General features: G+C 38.4%; 1 protein-coding gene across 2 annotated transcripts in view; it reads left to right on the top strand.

The window, feature by feature from the left end:
• Nucleotides 1–18956, top strand: part of PTPRN2 (protein tyrosine phosphatase receptor type N2) — a 622129-nt gene that overhangs the window by 51261 nt on the left and 551912 nt on the right. For both annotated transcript variants that reach the window (XM_085227026.1, XM_085227025.1), the window contains exon 2: nt 12196–12246. In XM_085227026.1, coding sequence (XP_085083152.1) covers nt 12196–12246 — 51 coding nt within the window. The remainder of the gene's footprint in view (nt 1–12195; nt 12247–18956) is intronic.

The following is an 18956-nucleotide window of genomic DNA, read 5'->3' as shown; positions in this document are numbered from 1 at the left end:
CGCTAAAAATGTACACTTCAGCAATGGTTGTTTCCAAATACTTCCTGGAAACTTTATGCAGCTGCTTTCTTTCTAAAGTTTAAAACACTTCTGCGGTGTGTAGATAAGTTAAATAAAGTTATAAAAAGTTTAATATTTGTATTAAAATGATCAATAGCATCCCAAACTTCAGCAGGTCTCCATTCTACAAACCACTTGCAACCATATGATAAATTTAACAAGATAAGAATCGATAAACTACAGGAGAAAAGTTGATTTGCTCAGACCAGCAGCAAAAATTAAGACCAAGACTTGGATTCCAGTCTGCTGGATCCTAGCTTTCCAGTCTTGCTAATAGGCCTGGCTTAAAAGTTCATGTTAAGGGATATGCAACACCAACTGTTCGTTAACATCCTTTTCTCAGTTGTTATATAAAAGCTCTGTGTTCCTTCGACTGAACAGATTTCACACAGACGCTTCAGAGATTATTATTTGCAGAGGGAAAAATAACAAAATAAATATATAAAAGAAAATTAAAAAGTAGGCATTTGCTCCCTGATTCTCAAAGCTGCTCTGACACATCAGTTCTATCAAAATCAATAGGCATTAGATGTTAAGTCAATAAGAGTTGGGAACTTTATGGTTATGATAAAGTAATGACCTTTGGCTAGTCTTGAAGTTGAAGGCACCGACAGAAACTCCTGGATACAAACTTCAGAGTTTTTCTTCCTGACTTTTTTCAGTGAGTTTTCTTATCATGAAAAGGAGTTCAATAGCTAGACAAACTTGAAAAATTTGGAAGGTTTAGTCTTCTAATTTTTTTTCTTTTTTCTAGAGAGAGCAAAACTGTCTTCTGTGAACTGTGTACTTTTTAGGAAGGAATCAGAAATATGAATTCTTGTGCTGCTCAACATGCATCAGATTATTTGTTTTTCAGGATTGTCTCTAATTTTCTTGGTTCCTCCCCAAATTGCTTCAATCTAATTGCTATAAGTCCTTTTCTTTACTAGCTCTCTGACATGTTATTAAAATGCCTGCCTCTCAGTAGTTATCCTGGGGAAATAAACATCTTCCTGGTATCTCAGGGTGGGCAGAGCTACTTCACAGAGACAAGAGCAGAATGCATTCTGGGACAGCTGGCATTAATGTCAGCCACACATACATAGGGTGATTCAGAAGTAATTAGAGCACAATTACCAATCAAAATCAGGACCATTCGCTCTCAGGGCCAGAATTTTTTTGAAGTCAGTGCATTTTCACCAAAATAAGAAGAAATGATCAATTTTACCATATAATGAATTTCGTCTACTGTCTGAAATGAATTTTGGGTAAATATGGGATAGATTTTGTTCTTTATCAGCATAATAAAATACTGTTTCTTAATGTCAATCTCTGACAAGAATGCAGTGATGCCCAGATATGCAGTTCCATGTAAGTCCAACATGATGCTGCACATTGATTGTATGTCAAAAGACAATTTGTATTCATTGGAACATCAAAGTTCTTGGAAAAGGTACAGACATTCTAGTACAGAAATATTTATGAGATTCTTGCATTTTTCTGTGGAAAGGGAGAAGTTTTAGGCTTCTTTACTAAGTACTTTCAAATTTGGTGTGCTACCAGTATCTATGTGACTTATTTCTTATAACTGTCCCCTAATAAAGAATGCTTCAGCTTCATTTGCAATTCTAAGTCCCAGGATAAACTATATAGATAAATCTTGGTGCTGCAGTCTATTGAATTTTACCTAATATTATTCTTTTTTCCTTTGAGAGCTTTAAGAGACTATGAGTTTCTTCATCGACTTTCATTGTTCTTCTCCAACACATGAATATTTAATGGAGATTACTCAGGGCTGTTTAAACTCTTTATTAAAGAAATTACTAAACATATACAGTAGCGTCTCTTTCGTGAAATGAACATAGGTGTTTTCATCACTCCAGATAAACAGTATGTAATGACTCAAAATTGCATGATAAAGTTATGAAGCTGTTTTTCCAAACACACTCCCAGTAACAACAGTTGAAAATGTTTTCAATATCTAGCAGTCTTCAATATGGATATGCAGAAATAAACAGATTTAGAGTACTCTCATTCCCGTGTCCCTGTTTGAAGGCTCATCTGTAAAGTGTAGCTCCCAAACCCACGCATGCTGTTTTGTCTGTGAGAATTACTTTCCAATAACAAATGACTGTGTACTGTCCCCTTGCTGTTCAGGCTCTGCTGATTTATGACATTCATTTTTCATTCTTCTCAAGCTGTTTTTACCACATCCACACAATAATTTACCCTGGTATTTAATTAGCTGTGCAATAGAGATGGAAGAGAAAGGAGAGTGACTTTGTAAGAAGAGATAGGAGAATGAAGAAGTTGTATGCAATAGGTATTGATCACATTATCAATTAAAAGATGCTGTACTGTTTGCTAAGTAGAACAGAATGTTAAAGGTGATCATTCCAGGAGACCTCTGGAACCGTCCTTAAATACTGGCCTTCAGAACTGTGAACTCTTCTTATTTTTTTTCAAATGCCAAGCATTAAGATTTTCTGGCACGTAATGAAAACAAAATTTTGGTGCTTATTAGAGGAAAATGATAAACATACCTCTTTTCCCCATTGTTTTTTTTAAATATTGAAAGATTTCGCAAAACATGAGGAAGAACTGTGAAGAACTATTTTTATAAACATGAAGACTAATTAACTATAGATGATACAACATAAACCTCTTCCCCATGTAAGTATAATGGAAAATGTTATAAAAAGAACTATCTTCCATAGCATATAACCTACAGATTATTCAATTTCCTCTACCTAATGGTTCACTTCTTCTTTGACCCAGCTTGTCTTAACCCAAAGCGTGGAAGAAGGCTAGAACTGAATTATAATTAGGACTTAGAATTCACTCTGTTCTGCAATTTTGTAAAACAAGCATACAGGATAAGTTTGACAGTTATCGATGTGTAAATAAGTAAGATAAATAGATATAATGATGGCAATAGCTCTTTCATAGAATAAATATGGCAGAGGCCACTGAACTGCCGTGTTTGCTGCCATAATGAGAAAGGCTTTGCTGGAACTGCTTTACTCTGCTTTACCTAAGCCTCGGTTTTAACTTTTTTGGTTATCTGTGGCTATGATAAATCCTGGAAGACCTTGCTGCATATAGATTTTGGAGGAAAGGGTATCATGCAGGCAATAGCAGCAAAAGATTTTGGACTGCTTATTGATGCATTTAAACATTGATACAGAAATCGTTTAGGTTCAATGAGTGTTCAGCCCTTAAATTCTTTGCTAAGTACAAAAAGGTTTGGCTTTAGGTCGGAGCTGTGATTTCAGTGTTGGATGATGGTAGTTCAGTGCTCAGTGAGGAAATTCCTTTCAGCAACTGGTAACAAACAGGAGGAACTGAATCACAGTTATTCAAGGACTGGTCTTGATTTTTTTATGAGATTTTACAGCTTGTGAGCACTTCAATTAACATTTTCTAATTTTGAAAGAACATTTTGTAGACTTTATATTGTAGAGCTGTTTATTTCTTTCCAATATGGACTACCAACATGGCAAATATATTTTGTTTGAGGCCAAGCTACTGATCAAAATCAATCTAATCCCTCTTGTTGCAGTTAATGGGTATGAGTGAAAGTTTTTGGTCTTGATCAAAGATTATCATTTTAATCTTAGTTTTTAAATGATCTATTTTTTTCTCCAAGAATGGATATATCTGCTTTTTCAAAATTATAATTTAAATGGAGAACATTCAATATAACTAAGTATTATGTTTGCCTGGAGTATTGTATCTTTGCTTCCTATTCGCCAGATTATCTGAGCTGCAGAACCAGAGGTGGGGCATGTAGCACTGAGGAACTGATTTTTCTTGAGGGAAACAAAGTTCTTTTAATATTTACCATGCAAAAAAAATGACAAAAAAAAGGCATAACAAAACATTCATTTCTTGTATCAGCCCATGACATGCTGTGTTCTTTTGAGCCCTGGGCAAAAATGCAAATGCTGTTCTGGAGTTTTTCTAATATGGCTTTTCTCTGTCTCTTCATTATTATTATTATTATTATTATTATTATTATTATTATTACTGATTACATCTTCAGTTATTCTTAATAGTGACCTTTCCTCAGCACTTTCCAGCAGAAAAGCCCTACATCATTGCAATCACAGCATTAGTAATCAGATAAGTTAACTATATTTTGACAGCAAAGCAATTCCTTTCTTTAGTAGTGGACATGCAAAAGTAAGGGTGGAAAGGACCTACAAGATCATCTAGTCCAACCTTCCTGCCATTACCATTGCTACCACAAGCTACTAAACCATATCTCGTAGCTCCTTATCCAGACTCATATACTTTTTTTTTTTCCCCACCTAAATGCAGAAAGAACATGGCAGCCCCATTGCACTCACTTGCTTACATAGCGTGTCAGTCTTGCATCTTGAAGAACAAGTGATAGAAAGGGGGTAATTGGAGCACTAATATGAACTGTGATTGAGGCTTTAGGAGCAAGTCTTGGCTGTGAGCTTAGTACTGACATTTTCTTGTTTTGAATGAGAACTCCTTATTCCACAGAGAATTATTCTGGCTAGGATCATATTTTAATATACAGTGTGTATAATGAATGATTGAAAGAAGCAATAATTCAGAGTTAGGGAAGTGTAGACACCATATGTTAACACTTACGGGAAATCTGTCTGTACTTTGGAAACTTTTCGTATAAGAGACTGACTTCCAGTTAACCACTGCTGGGATTTCTTGTGTCATCTTTCTGACTGTTAGTTTTGGTTACAGTAAGGCCTGGATTCTTTGCCATGGATCAGTGGCATTTGTTGTGCTAAGCTTGGTGCACATGCACTCAATTAAAAGAGAACTAAAAGAACCTCTGCTCTGCTTACTGTGTTACAAAAAATATTAGGCACTTGTTACTTTCGAAAACATATAAGATGGAATAAATGTAGAAGGTCAAAACTCAGTACTTGTTATGATAAAAGCTCATTTTGTATTTTATGCTCTTTAATATTTTTGAGCAAATTTGCTTTAATCCATAATTAAGCTAATGTTTAAAGCAGTTGTTGATAAAGAGTCAGAGGTTCCAATATCTTCGTGAAATGCCTGTTTCAATGAGGACTATTCTAGACATCCTGAGAACCCAGGAATGACAGAAGAAAATATGTAAACCTACTCCTGAACACAGAGAGAATAGTGGAACAAATTCTACCTATTTCTTAAACTCTCTTCAGCACCTCCTCAGCAGGGAGGGAGATGAATGAGGAATGCCCAAGCGTGCTAGAAGAGGTATTGGAGGGCATCTTGTAGAAGAGGTTGAGAATAGAGATACAGTAATCACCAGAGGCGACAGACCGTTCATTGGCATGAGTGAAGAGAGGAGTAACGGTAAGAAAGGTAGTGCCTGATTAATATATGTTGAGAGAGACAGAAAGCAGTGGAACAGTTTTATTGGAGAGTAGAAGAGAATAGGTAGGAGGTAGAAAATGTACTTCTGGAAAAGAGAATGGAGGAGTTCAAAACAGATTTAAAAGAGGAATGAGAAAAAAAAAAAGAAGAAAGGAGAAGAAGGAGATTAAAAGAAAATTTGGAGAACTAAGAAATGTCTAAATTTCATATCAAAGTAAATAACAAAGTAAAGCTGAAGAGAATAAGCAGTGGATTTTCACATACAATTGACAGGCTTTGAGTAATGAACAGTACTTTACACCTGTAGTGCCTAAGTGACCTCCGAGTAGGGAGAACAAGAGGATCCCATCGTAAGCTAAAAGTATATTTTCCTCAGCTTTATTTGTAGTTTTGTGTAATCCTAGACTTGTTAGACATTCATGTGGAGCAGACAGATGAGGATGTGTTGGATGGGTTACAGCTTCAGCAGACTGACATTTTCTCTCGCATACGCCAGCAAGAAGAGCATTTCACTTTCATTTTTCTGTATGAAAGTCATGCTTCTTTCTTCCCATCAGTTTATATTATCATCATTGTTATATACTATCTGAATTTCTCCAGTTCAAAACATCCCTGCTATGTGATCTCACTACTTTAAAAAACATAATTCTTAAAGAACATTTCTTAAAACAACTATGTGGGAAAAAAAAAACCAAAACACAACAACAAAAAAAAAAACACACAACCAAGAACTACTATAAACCATCTATTTAAAACATTCACAGGTGGCATTAAGGACTCAGGGAGGCCCATCAGGCATGCCCAGTGTTGGTACAGCCAGGTGTTTTCTTTTTTCTCATTAGCAGGTTTTAGCAGAATTTACTCTTCAAGGTCTCCTTACCAGAGAGCAAAAAAACCTGAATGAAGGAAGTGGATGTGGAATAAACTTTGATTCTGGTTTATTGAATGTGCTAATGACTATTAGCATATTTTTATTAAGGGAGTCTACATTGCATAATACTTTATGGTGAGGGGAGGTAATTATGCACTGCAACAGTGAAGAGCTATTGGATGGTTATGTGGCTGTTGAGTGAAGACTGTGAAAGAGTGAAAAGTACTAACAGCAATAAGGATTTACAAGGTTTGTGTTTTCCTAGTTTTTTAATTGATAAATATGGGAGAAATTTAGCTGTTATTGTTTCTTGTTTGTTTTCTTATTTTGATGTTGTAAGACCATTTTTGATAATGAAAGCCTAAGGAATATGCTTATGTATATAAATGGTAGCTTGTAAAGTTGCTTAGACTATTCAAGTTCTATTGATGAGACACATGTGTAGTGTAATTGTAACAGGTTGGTTAAGTGGGAGGAAAGGACAGAGAAAGAAATGCAATGCAGTGTATTTGTCTAATAGATTTTATAAAATTCTCTCTTTTATAATTCAATTGCTGTAGCTTTCATTAGATAGAGATCCAATGACTTCAACTGACTGGACTGTTAAAACCTTCACAGGTCTCTACTATAAGGCTAAACAATTGGTATGGTCCAGGGTGATTTAAATTCTTATGACCAAAGACAAAGTAGGCTTTTTTTTTTTTTTTTTTTTTTTTTTTTTTTTTAATAGGGAAGTGTAACTGCTGTAAACTCAATGAAATGAGAGAGTAGTCTTGTATCTTGTGAGAAGAATATTTTGATAAAGAGAGAGTTGGACTTCTAGGTCATATACTATAATGCGTTGCCCTTGCAACAGCATTTTCTTACAGTTATGTTGTGCTGATCATCTGAAAATAGTACTTGGGATGTTAAGGCAGAGGGAGAAAAAAAGGAGGTAGATCTTGGGAAGCCCTATGAAATCAACTTTCCTGCTTAATGAACAAAAAGTATTCCATGTAAGTGTACTGTAACGTACAGCTCAGCTGCCTACCCTGATTTTAGGCAGTCGTGAAGCTTTAAAAAATAGAACTCTTAACAAAGGTATACATGTGAGTAGATTCAACACAAATGCTCTTGTTACATGAAATCATCTACTAGAATTGCAGACTACTGGGTTATGTCACTAGGAATTAAATCTTTATGCATAATAATGTGGAAAGCATGTATTTATCTTTATAAATAGGATAATCCTTACTGTCAACTGCCTGGATTTTAAGCAGCTAATTTCTTATGTGTCAGGGAAGAGCTCTCTCTTTGTTACAAGATATGCAGTATTATAGACCTGTGAGCCTTGGTTATGTGAGGAGTTGATGATGAAGCTTACAGTTCCACTTGTTTTTGTGGGTGCTGGTGCACCCTCATAACTATGTTATTGTTTCAGACTTTTGTGTTACACTGATACTTAGGTTTTATAAATAGGGCCATATAACTGCTTGTGGAAAGGCCAATTTTTAATGCAGGGTAAGTTTATTAGATGATGAAGTCTTGACTGTTCCTAGGTTTTGATGTTAGTTAATGCTAGAACTGCTTTTTTGAGAAGACATGTGGGGCTAGCTGAATGTAGTTTTGATGCTGCAATGCTAAGTGCTTTTAATTTCTATCTTACTTGCATAAATGAGGCATTTGAACTGAGTCAGTCTGGAGTAGAAGAACTTGGAGAACTTAATTTGGCATATTTGCAGGCCAAATCAAATAAGTGAATTTGGATACCTGTGCAGTCTAGTTATCTTCAGCTGGTTGAAGTTATATGAAGAATTTATTTTAGGGGAGCTGTAATTTTGATCCCATAAGGCATGAACTGAATTAAGTGCCTACTGGAGACAATGCCTCTTCACTCTTCAGCAGTGACTTATTGCTGTCGTTACTATTAGTTGGTAAATGATATTTAAAATGAAATATGATGTGTCTTAATGTCTCAGCAGTAACAAAAGATAAATTAGCAGTTAAATTAGTACATTGACTGGTTGAGTGAATTATACATAACAATCAACATTAGCAATAACTTGAGATATGGTATTTTTCAAGGAGCTTTCAAGGTCATTTTAGGCTATTTTGGGGGTATTCATTGGTTGGTGTAGTTTTCCATACATTAACTTGAATAATTTGCTCTCCAAGGCACAAATTTCCAAGGCTAATGACGTCAACTAGAAACAGTCAGCATCTAATAATCAGCTATTAAAGGAAAAATTCAAATGTGATGAAATTGCTTTTCTGTTTTCTTTTCATGGAAAACATATTAGGGGTAGCACAAAGCGTATCAAGCAAATCAGAGTGGATTTGAATTTAAGTTCTGTACTGATGTGGTTTGGCTTATTATTTCTTTGTATCTGAAGAAACACATCTAATTCATTTTAAATCTGAGGTTTTCTCCTTCTGAGATGATCGGTATATTATGGGATGGCTGATGTCTCACAGGTGACTTTGAGAACTGTTAACAAGGGCTACAGCCACCTGTCTTTCCAGGTGTTTCAAAAGCAGAAGAGTCTGCATGAACTTTTACCTTGTGACTCCTCTGGAAACACACCTGGTTGAAACTTCAACACTTGTAGGATCTACAGCATGGCCGCCACAGGGTGAGAAAGGAGGGTCGGAGCTTGATGACCTTGAAGGCACCTTCCACTCTAAGCCATTCTGTAATTAAGTCAGCTACAGGGCTTCTTTTCTCTCCCGGACACGTGACAACTTCCTGTGAGGAAATGCCCACCTCAGGCTTCTAGTTCAACCCCTTTGGAATCTGTCAGGAAAACAAGGCAGACAAATTTTACCAGGGGTTTTTTCCTAACCATAAATCACAGAATCTTAAGGGTTGGAAGGGACCTCCAGAGATCACTGAGTCCAACCCCCTGCCAAAGCAGGTTCTCTACACCAGGTCGCACAAGCAGGTGTCCAGGCAGGTCTTGAATATCTCCACAACCTCCCTGGGCAGCCTGTTCCAGTGCTCCGTCACCCTCACCGTAAAGAAGTTCTTGCGTACATTTGTGTGAAACTTCCTATGCTGCAGTTTCTGGCTGTTCCCCCTTGTCCTGTCTCCACACACTGCTGAAAACAGTCTGGCCTCACCACTCTGCCCTCCACGCCTTAGATATTTATAGACCTGGATCAGGTCTCCTCTCAGTCTTCTTTTCTCAAGGCTAAACAGGCCCAGTTCACTTAGCTTTTCTTCACAGTGGAGATGCTCCAGGCCCTTCACCATCTTTGTGGCCCTCTGCTGGACTCTTTCCAAGGGATCCCTGTCTTTTTTGTACTGGGGAGCCCAGACTGGACACAATACTTACCAGGGCAGAGTAGAGGGGGAGGATCACCTCCCTCAACCTGCTGGTCACACTCTTTTTAATGCACCCCAGAATGCCATTGGTTTTGGCCATAAGGGCTCATGGCCAACCTGTCGTCCACCAGGACACCCAGGTCCCTTTCTGCAGAGCTCTTCTCCAGCAGGTCATCCCCCAACCTGTACTGGTGCATGCAATTATTCCTTCCCGTATGCAAGACTCTACACTTACTTTTGTTAAACCTCATCTTGTTTCTTACTGCTCAGCTCTCCAGCCTGTCCAGGTCTCGCTGAATGGGGAAAATAAAGACTTCTTTAGAAGAAATAGCCATTTCAAATCTCTGGAAACAGGAATAGTGAAGCACACCTGTCATTTGTCTAGTCTGCATTAGTACTTGATGTCTTTTGCTTTATTCCCCCTCCAGGCTTTCAAATTTTAAGTGACCATTTCTAGACTTTTAATTAGAGCTCCAACTGTGCTGCGTAGCCTGTGCTGATGTGTTTTGGCTGTTGCATGTCATCATTCTTTGCTTAGGTTCTTTATGAGTCAATACATAGTTAAGGCATCCTTCTGCTTTGCTGGGTTGGCACTGAGGCTGCAATCAGCTTTCTTCAGGCGGTTTTCAGACACTAATTCAGGTCAAACAGCTGCTACAGTAGACTTGTCTGGAACAAAATTACAGATGTCTCAAAAATGTCACAAACTGGAGTTTGTTGGTTGTTCAGACGTGTGTTGTCCTGCACGCTCTGTTTGTAGAATCTTCCTGAGTGTGAAATTTTCTCTGCCTTTCAGAAGCTACCAAAGGTGTACCCACAGTTTATTGGTGCATAAGTAAAAGGATGAAAGAACACTTCTGTCAGCATACGTGTTGTAGGCTGTTCCCTTCGTAAGGTTGTTTCTGTGGTCTTTGTAACCAGGAATGGAGATGGACATAAGGGGTTGTGCAAGTGTGCTGGTGCCACTTGAATTCGTGTAGTAAATGTGCTTGCTTAGCTCAAACCTAGCACTGTGCTAATAAATCCTGCTGAGAGACATAATATATTAGTTCAGGCTTAATGATGTGCTAATACAGATACCTACTGAAAGGCTGTGTGATGAGCATGCATAAGTCATTCTCTCCCCCCTGAAATTTTCTTTTAGAAGAGTTAGGATGTGAATAATAGGAAGAGTCTTGAGGCTTTTGGAGGTTTTTTTTGTTTTTTTGTTTGTTTGTTTTTTGGTAAGAACATCCTGCTTAATACATTTATGCTTCTGGAAAAAGAGGATGATGTGTTCTGGTGTTAGATACGGTGAAGTTCTTGGCTGGTTTCTAATGAGTACTGGGAATCTAGTCGAGACCACTTGATTTCTGTAACTCTGTGTCGACTTATAAAGTTTAGGTATTTCCTGGAGTCATTGAAAGGCTTAACTGTAGGATACTTTCTCTGGGGTAGCTTCTGTGTCTAAAATACAGCCTCGTTCTTTGTAGTTCATAGAACCGTAAAATCACTTGAGTTGGAAAGGACCTGTAAAGGTAAAGGTTGTCTAGTCCAACTCATCTGCAATGAGCAGGGACACCTACAAATAGATCAAAATGCTCAGAGCCCCATTCACTCTGACCTTGAATGCCTCTCCAAGAATGAGACATCCACCACAGTTTTATCAGATCCTAGTTGTTTGTGAGAACACAAAATAAAATAAACTGGTTCGATTAACAGCACATAGTCCTGACAGTAGCATGATACTTCCAATTGCTCTAGTGCCTGTGTCCCAGTGTGGAGTGACTAGAGCATCATGCCCGCTTCTCTTCTGCTCTCAGGAATATGCGCTCGTTTTGCCTGGAGACAGGAGGTAATAATGAGTTCTCATACCTGATTTGGTGGTATCAGCAATGGGTTGATTGCCATTGTAAAGATGCATCCAAGTGGATAAGCTTAGCTTGCTAAGCTGGATGCAGTTTCTAGGGCAAGGTGTAGGCAGACATAGCAGGGAGCTGCAAAGGAACCAGTTCTGGCACACATTGCCTGCTTCACATGGGAGGGAAAGCCAATCCTAGAAGCTGTGCTGGTTTTTCAGCTGAGGGTATAATTGTAGTGTTGGTGTAGGTAGCTTCATTTTTACACCTTTCTACAGAGTAAGCGCTCCTGAGAACCTAAGCACAGTCTAGGGTTGCAGTTACTAAATTGAAGCCTGGAGCTTTTTCACCTGTTTCAAGCAGTTTATACTGATTTCATAGATTTATCTCACTGCAGTGTAAGTTGCTTGAGGGAACTCCTGATTTCTCGTAGTATGTTACAGCATTACTATGCTGTCAAATAATATTGTGTTCAAAGTTAGGGATTGTAAGGTTTCTTGAATTATTAAATGAGAAAACCACTGAGAAAACTGAACCCTCAGCAAAGGAATAAGGAGAAGAGAACCATCAAAGGTTATTCTGACTGTAACTAATTGGAAATAGGTGCTGTCTAACTAGTTTGTTTCCTCATTCTTACCTTTCTGTGCTGCCTAATTTAGACTCTTAAAGGCAACCAAATGTCTGACTCCTGCTGAGAATTTAATAACCTGAGGGGACTTCAGTCTGTGCTAATTATCCACAATTTGAAACCTGCATTAATTTTTACCTCTCTATTATGTTTTTAGGCTGCCTGGTTGAAGATGATCTTTGCAAATCTTTTGAAATCTGTGTAAATGGTAAGTCTGGAATGCTTTGTTTGCTGACTGCTCTGTCCTCTGCTGTGTAACTTATATGTGGCTGATGTAATAAGCTGAATCTATGTATGAATATGGGTGGGGGGGAGGGGAAACCCCACCAAGTAGCTATGACTATTCTGGTCAAGAGTAAGTGGTAATTTAATAGACTTTCTTTAAAGAAAATTATCTCTCAACCTTGAACAGCATCCACTTCTTTAGCGGGAATTGGTTTGTAATCAAATTAAACACACTTAAATATGCTAAAATATAATTTGTCTTAGTACAGAATAAAAATAACTTTGGGTTGTTCGTCTTCTTAGAGGATGATGTTGAGAAATTATCAGTCTCCTTTTGTTACGAAGTTATTTTATTATAAGAAGGAAGGTCTCAATGAAAGACTACCATTGCTCTTGCTTTTACTGCTTCCTTTTTCCGTGATGTCACTTGATCTAACTGCAGAAGCAGCTTACTGCTCTTTTTTTTCAGTTTCCTTCAGTAAAATTTCTTTTTTTAAAGAAAAAAGCTAACGCACATGTATGAATCAGTGTAATGGAACAATAGGAATGACTCTTTTGACAATAGTCTAAGGTTATTTCACTGTGCTACATGAAATGATTTAAATCTTTATGACTGAACCATGTTTAGAAAGAGGGGTTCTGAAGCAATTTCTCTCCTCAAGTATGTAGATCCGTAACTGATTTCCTTCTGACATGTTATACATTAAATTTCTCTTGATGAATGCCTGACAAAGCAGAGATTTGGTTTTTTTCCATCAAACACAGGAGCCAATAATGTCTACTTGAAAATGGACTTAAAATCCTAATGGAATGAACATCTAAGGTGAATTTGAGTTTCCTGATGTTTTTACTGTCAGCCAATATACATAGGGGAGGGACTGACAGGTTACTTGATAGCTTCTTTCTTGAAACCTGCTTCCTTAATTAAAAATATGGCTTCTTAAAAGTTGAATTTCAGGGAGTGCAAAATTAAAATGGATATTGCGTCTTTGAATTCTGAATGGACATCCTTTATAGATCTTCTCTTATTTTGCTGCAGCTGTAACTTTTAGAATGGTTTGGTTTGGAAGGGACCTTTAAGATCATTCCTCCTACAGGCAAGGACACTTCTCTCTAGACCAGGGTGCTCAAAGCTCCATTCAGTCTGGCCTTGAATGCTTCCAGGAAGAGGGCATTCACAACTTAATGGTCAGTAATGAATAAGCCAATTTATCTGTGATACTGTGTAATAGCTGATCTTTAAAAAAGAAATATACCTATATGTGCAGACATTCTGTCCATGTATTTAATCTTACTGTGAAGTGTTGGATGTCTTTCCCTTCGTCCACCCAAATGAATGAATGTTGTTATATGCAGTAAAACATATACTCCTATTGAGAAAATTAACAGAATATTTGGAAAAACATAGTTTGAAGCATCCAAATACTTTTAGAACTTAATCTTTACAAGTAAGAGAACAGAAGAGAGTTGTTTGCTTCTGCACATACCTTCTTGTTTTTCTTGTCCAAATTCCTTGTGATACATCCTTGTTGTTCTTTAGAAATCCTGATATGTTGAAATGTGAGTCCTTTTCTGGCTTGAAAGCTCAGGAGCCAGTCTGTGGGTGCCTCTATTCTCAGGAGCAGAGTTTACTTCATGTACTGCAAGTTCACCAAAAGGTTCATCTCCTTTGTAATTTTACAAGTGCATTTTTTCTGAAGTACACTGTGAAGGTGGCAAGAAACAGCAGCCAATTTTATGCAACGTGTAAAGGCTCTGAGATCTGCAGGTGTGATTCTGACTCCTGCAGGAAGGCTGGAAATGCTCATCTTCCTCTTGGCCTCAAGCAAAGGTAGCTGAACTAACCCTGCTTTCAGAAATGAAGCTGGGCTTCTTAGTGAGAACTAAGATCAGTCATGATCTTTGATGTCATCTCACATAATGTCATCACCCGGAGATGTCAAGTCATGTGTCAGGATAGCCATGATGTCAGTAATTGAAATGTTTCATTGTTATGCAATTTCTGAAGAAATGTGAAGGAAAATACTCTCCTTAGTCATATTAATGACCGCTTTTTTTTTTAAGTTCTGAAAGCTTTTACATATCTTTTCTTTAATTAAAAAAAATGTAAAGGAGCTTTTTTATTGCTACGAGCAATAATTCCAATTGTAAGATTTGTTATAAACAACAAAACCATATCACTTGCATCATTTACATCTGTTTAGGTCATGTGCCATTTTGTAGGGCAAAGAATTTGCAGTAATAACAATTACTGACTTTTCTGCAATTTTCCCTTATCATATGTAGGTCTCTTGGCTTCACCGATGGGTTCTCACTTGTTTAATAGCTGCAGCAACATTCATGCAATATTAATTTATTTCCATAAACCTTTTATCAGTTTCCTGAGCTGCACTGACTCACCAAGTGGTTTAAAAAGGAACGTACTGTTTCATGTTTATTTTAATGGCATGAGGATAAACCAAGCAAAGTTTCTTCATAGTTTTTTTTTGTTTTTTTTTTCCACTTTGCAAAGATAGAACTTCTGGGGATAACGTGGCTTAGGTGTCATCTATTTCACTTCCAGTAAATTGTTACTTCTAATTGGCAGTTGGAGAAACTGATATTTTCATCTGCCCAAAATGCTTCAGAGTTGAGAATTTGAAGCTAAAAAACTTGATGTGAAAGGTAGATATGCTTATGAGCTGCAGACATAAGTAGGAAGTAAACTGCATGCTATAAGCTTGAAAATGCTTTCTCCTCAGTACGTGCTTATAAGCTGCTGCAGATGCCAGAGATGGCAAATAACAAAATGTCTTAACTAAGCACATAACATAGCCGGATAAAAAAAATAAGCTGAAGAGATGAAGTGAGGGCAGGGAAGTGACACAGCTATGAGTAAGGAGTGTTACAGCACTCACGCATCCATGTACATCACAACATACAGAGGCAGATGTTTGTGCAATGGCAGTAGAAGTTGAACCTTCCCACCAATATTCCATTACACTTTGTTGTGGTGTAACAGATGGCAGCTGAGGGGCAGACTGATAGAATGGCACCTGAGATGGAAGTACATATGAAGCAAAGGTGAGGAATTGAACTCCTCCATGTGGGGAGAAAAATAGCACCCATTAACGTCCATTGGTGCTTGCCAAATGTTTATGGAGACCAAAGAGTGGGTGTGAGCACCGTGGTGGGTGGTGTGTTTCAGCAGTGGTGACAGTGGGTCACCTCTACTGGTGCAGATTTTTACAAGCACAGTGTGCAGGCTCTTGTTCGTTGCTGGTGAACGTGCTCAGCTCATGATGGCATCTACAATGAAAACTAATGTTCAGTAGGTGAGAATTTTCTCTCTCAAATAGTGTTATTGTGCTCTTTGTATGTGCTGTAGTTTCTGTGTATAAAAAAAAAAAAAGATGTGACTAGGAGCAACCTATGTATGCATTAAACCTAGTGTATAAGTGGAAATATGTCATGTTATGTTTTGTATTTCAAGTGATAAGTAAAGCAGTTCATGCAAAGTGTCAACTCGTGTATCTTCCTAGTTGGAAGCCTAAGCTGGTGGAAGCAGCGCAGTACAGACGCTTATCCTTTCTTGTGAAAGCACACTATTGAGTTCTGTAGTGCTGTTGCGAAAGGTGCCACATGGTGTAGATAAAGGCATCCTTTTCGAAACAACCAATTCTTATTGTCCTGGTTTATTGTCCTTTAATGAACTGCTGGAACCCCTCATTTAGAGGGATGGAATTCTCTCCTTCAGCTTCAGTCTCCAGATGCTTGCCCCAGAAGAAAGCTTTGTACTGTTTTATACGTGTGTAGATACATGATATCTTTACTCCTTATCAGCATAAGCTTTGTAATTCTGAACAACTTCATTCATGGTAGATGAATGTTACGGAAGCATACAGCCATAACAGGGCTCATGTTGACAAGATCAGATTGTAGAAATCAGTTCTGTGAGGCCAATCAAATAAGTTAGTTAAATATAGTGCTTGACACAGTGTGCATCAGTAAGGCAAACCTCACTGACAGCTGCTAAACCTCTGCTAGTAAAACAAGCTCTAATGTCTGCAGCAGTGTTTGAAGCTGCTGTGCATCTGAAAGGCTTTGTAACCAGTTATGCACAGCTGAGTCAATACTGCTTGTTGTGTGCAAGTTGCAGTTGTTAGGAGGGACTTAGGTTAGTGCAGTGTGTCAAAGGCTTCTGAGCGTGCAGTACAAAGCTGTGAGCCTTTCCGAGTTTGGATGTCTCCAAACAGCTCAGAATACTAATGCCCTTTTTTCCTAAGCTACAGAGCTTAAAGACTTTTCGTATGAGTGATTGCACGTGCTGGTGATGATTACCATAAATGGTAAAAATGTGCTACAGATGATAAGGGAGACAAATCAGGATACCTGAAATAGTTTCTTGAACTTAATGTGATATGTTTTGATGCTTTCCAGACCATAGCCTGTTGGGAAGGAATTACAGAAGGAGACGCAACTCAATGTTCTTTAGCTAACAGATATCTCCAGTTACACCTCTGTTTGCAAGGCACTGCTCTTAAAAAAGCTCTCGGAATTTTGTCAAACGACTCTACAGATCTGTGCCTAAGCTTTCTGAAGTTCTTCAGTAAGGGTCAGTACTTGTTATAACCAAATGTAAACTTTGAGGAGTAACGCCAAGTGCTAGCTCTGTGCTTTATGATGCGCAGACAGTCTGTGAGCTTTCCAAGGATGTGGGAATTCTTCACAAATAACTGAAGTCATAACATGAGTTTTACCACAAAAGGTGGTGTTATCATGTTGAGCTTGGATTCTGAGATAAATAGAAATGTGTATGCTTGGAGCAAAAAATTGACCAATAATTTAAATGTGAGGATTTACTTTCAATGACTCTTGGATTCTTCCACACCATTTTAAGGACACAATAGGATTGTTTTTTTGTCAATTAAAAAAAAAAAAAGTACTTTGAATAAGTATATCAGAAGAATGTCACAATCTGGTACAGTACTTAAGGATAGAACTTAAAAATCTACTATTGTAGCATGGCTTCTAAAAACTGAAATATCTTGATGTATTTACAAAATTCATTTAAGTGTGAGTTAATACCTCTGAATCAACTGATTCAGAGTGTGTGTGTGTGTGTGTGTGTGTGTGTGTGTGTGTAAATAAAGATGTAAATTCAGGACACCTCTGTTAATGATGGTGCTAGAGCTTCTCTGTGTTAATGAGCAGAAGTTGTTACAATGTCTAATGAAGAGTATGAGGGGTGATTGCTAATTGCAGTTTAGCTGGAGGAGCTCAATGCTCTCTCAGTCCACACCATGCTAAGGTCCTGATTTGAAAATAAATGGTTATCCCGCTTCCCAAGTCTGGAATACGTGTAGGCTAGTTTTTATAAACAGGACCATTTTTAACATTACTGAATGTTTCTGAACTATTTGAGTGAGAGCACTGGGGAGTGAGTGGCCAAAACACAGTTTCACTGTGAGGTTAAAAACCACCTCGGTGATGACTTCTGCTTTACCTTGCAATAGGATGCTTTTTTTTCTTCTCTTTGAAGAAAACACTGCAGAAAAGCCACGTTTATCTTCTAATGAACCTGTTTGTCTTCTGTTTGTCTCGGTGTGATGCTGAAACAGCTGCCTTTGAGCTAGTTGAGTAGAAGTATCCAGCACAACAGAATTAGTAGTGTTTGAAGGGGAAGTCATGACCTTTTCCTTAGGAGAAGGTGCTTAGCATGATAACAGAGCCATAGTAGTCCACCATCCCAGCTGTTGCTCTGTGGGTTTTTTGAAGAACCTCTAGTTGTAGCTCCTCCAGGGCATAAACCCATTGCTCCAACTTGACTGATGGATGGCCAGCTGTCTGGCAGCCAGCACAAGGTAAGCATGTGCACCCTAAATCTGCCTCCAGCCTTAGGAAGTCCAACTTGAACTCAGATTGGCCACTGCAGTAAAAGACAATAAAAAATCCTTTTATAAATATATCAACAGCAAAAGAAGAACCAAGGATAATTTGCATCCTATACTTGATGCAGCAGGGAATGTGGCCACTGAGGACAAGGAGAAGGCTGAGGTTCTCAATGCCTTCTTTATATCTGCCTTTAGTAGCCAGACCAGTTATCCTCTGGGCACTTTACGCCCTGATCTGGAAGTCTGGGATGCTACTCAGAATATACCCCCAGCGATTCAGGTGGAGACAGTCAGAGAGCTCCTCCTCCGTCTGAACTGTCACAAGTCCATGGGACCGGATAGGCTACATCCCCAGGTGCTGGTGGGGGTGATTGCTGAGCCACTCTTGGCCATCTATCAGCGCTCCTGGTTAACTGGAGACGTCCCAGAGGATTGGAGGCTTGCTGATAGGACTCCTGTCTTCAAGAAGGGCCATAAGGAGGATCCGGGGAACTATAGGCCTGTTAGCCAGACCTCGGTACCAGGGAAAGTAATGGAGCAAATCATCTTGGGTGAGATCACATGGCACGTGCATGATGTCCAGGGGATAAGGCCCAGCCAGCACGGGTTTGTGAAAGGCAGGTCGTGCTTGACCAACCTCATTTCCTCATCTACAGAAAAAAACATTGAGGCCCTGGAGCGTGTCCAGAGAAGGGCAACAAAACTGGTGAGGGGCACAAATCTTATGAGGAGCAGTTGAGGGAGCTGGGATTGTTTAGTCTGGAGAAGAGGAGGTTCAGAGGAGACCTCATTGCACTCTACAACTTCCTGAAGGGAGGTT

This window comes from Meleagris gallopavo, chromosome 6 (genome assembly GCF_905368555.1).
Source record: "Meleagris gallopavo chromosome 6, MGAL_WU_HG_1.1, whole genome shotgun sequence".
NCBI classification, from domain to species: domain Eukaryota; kingdom Metazoa; phylum Chordata; class Aves; order Galliformes; family Phasianidae; genus Meleagris; species Meleagris gallopavo.
Note: the sequence above shows the minus strand (reverse complement) of the source record. Positions and strands in the feature narration are given on the sequence as shown.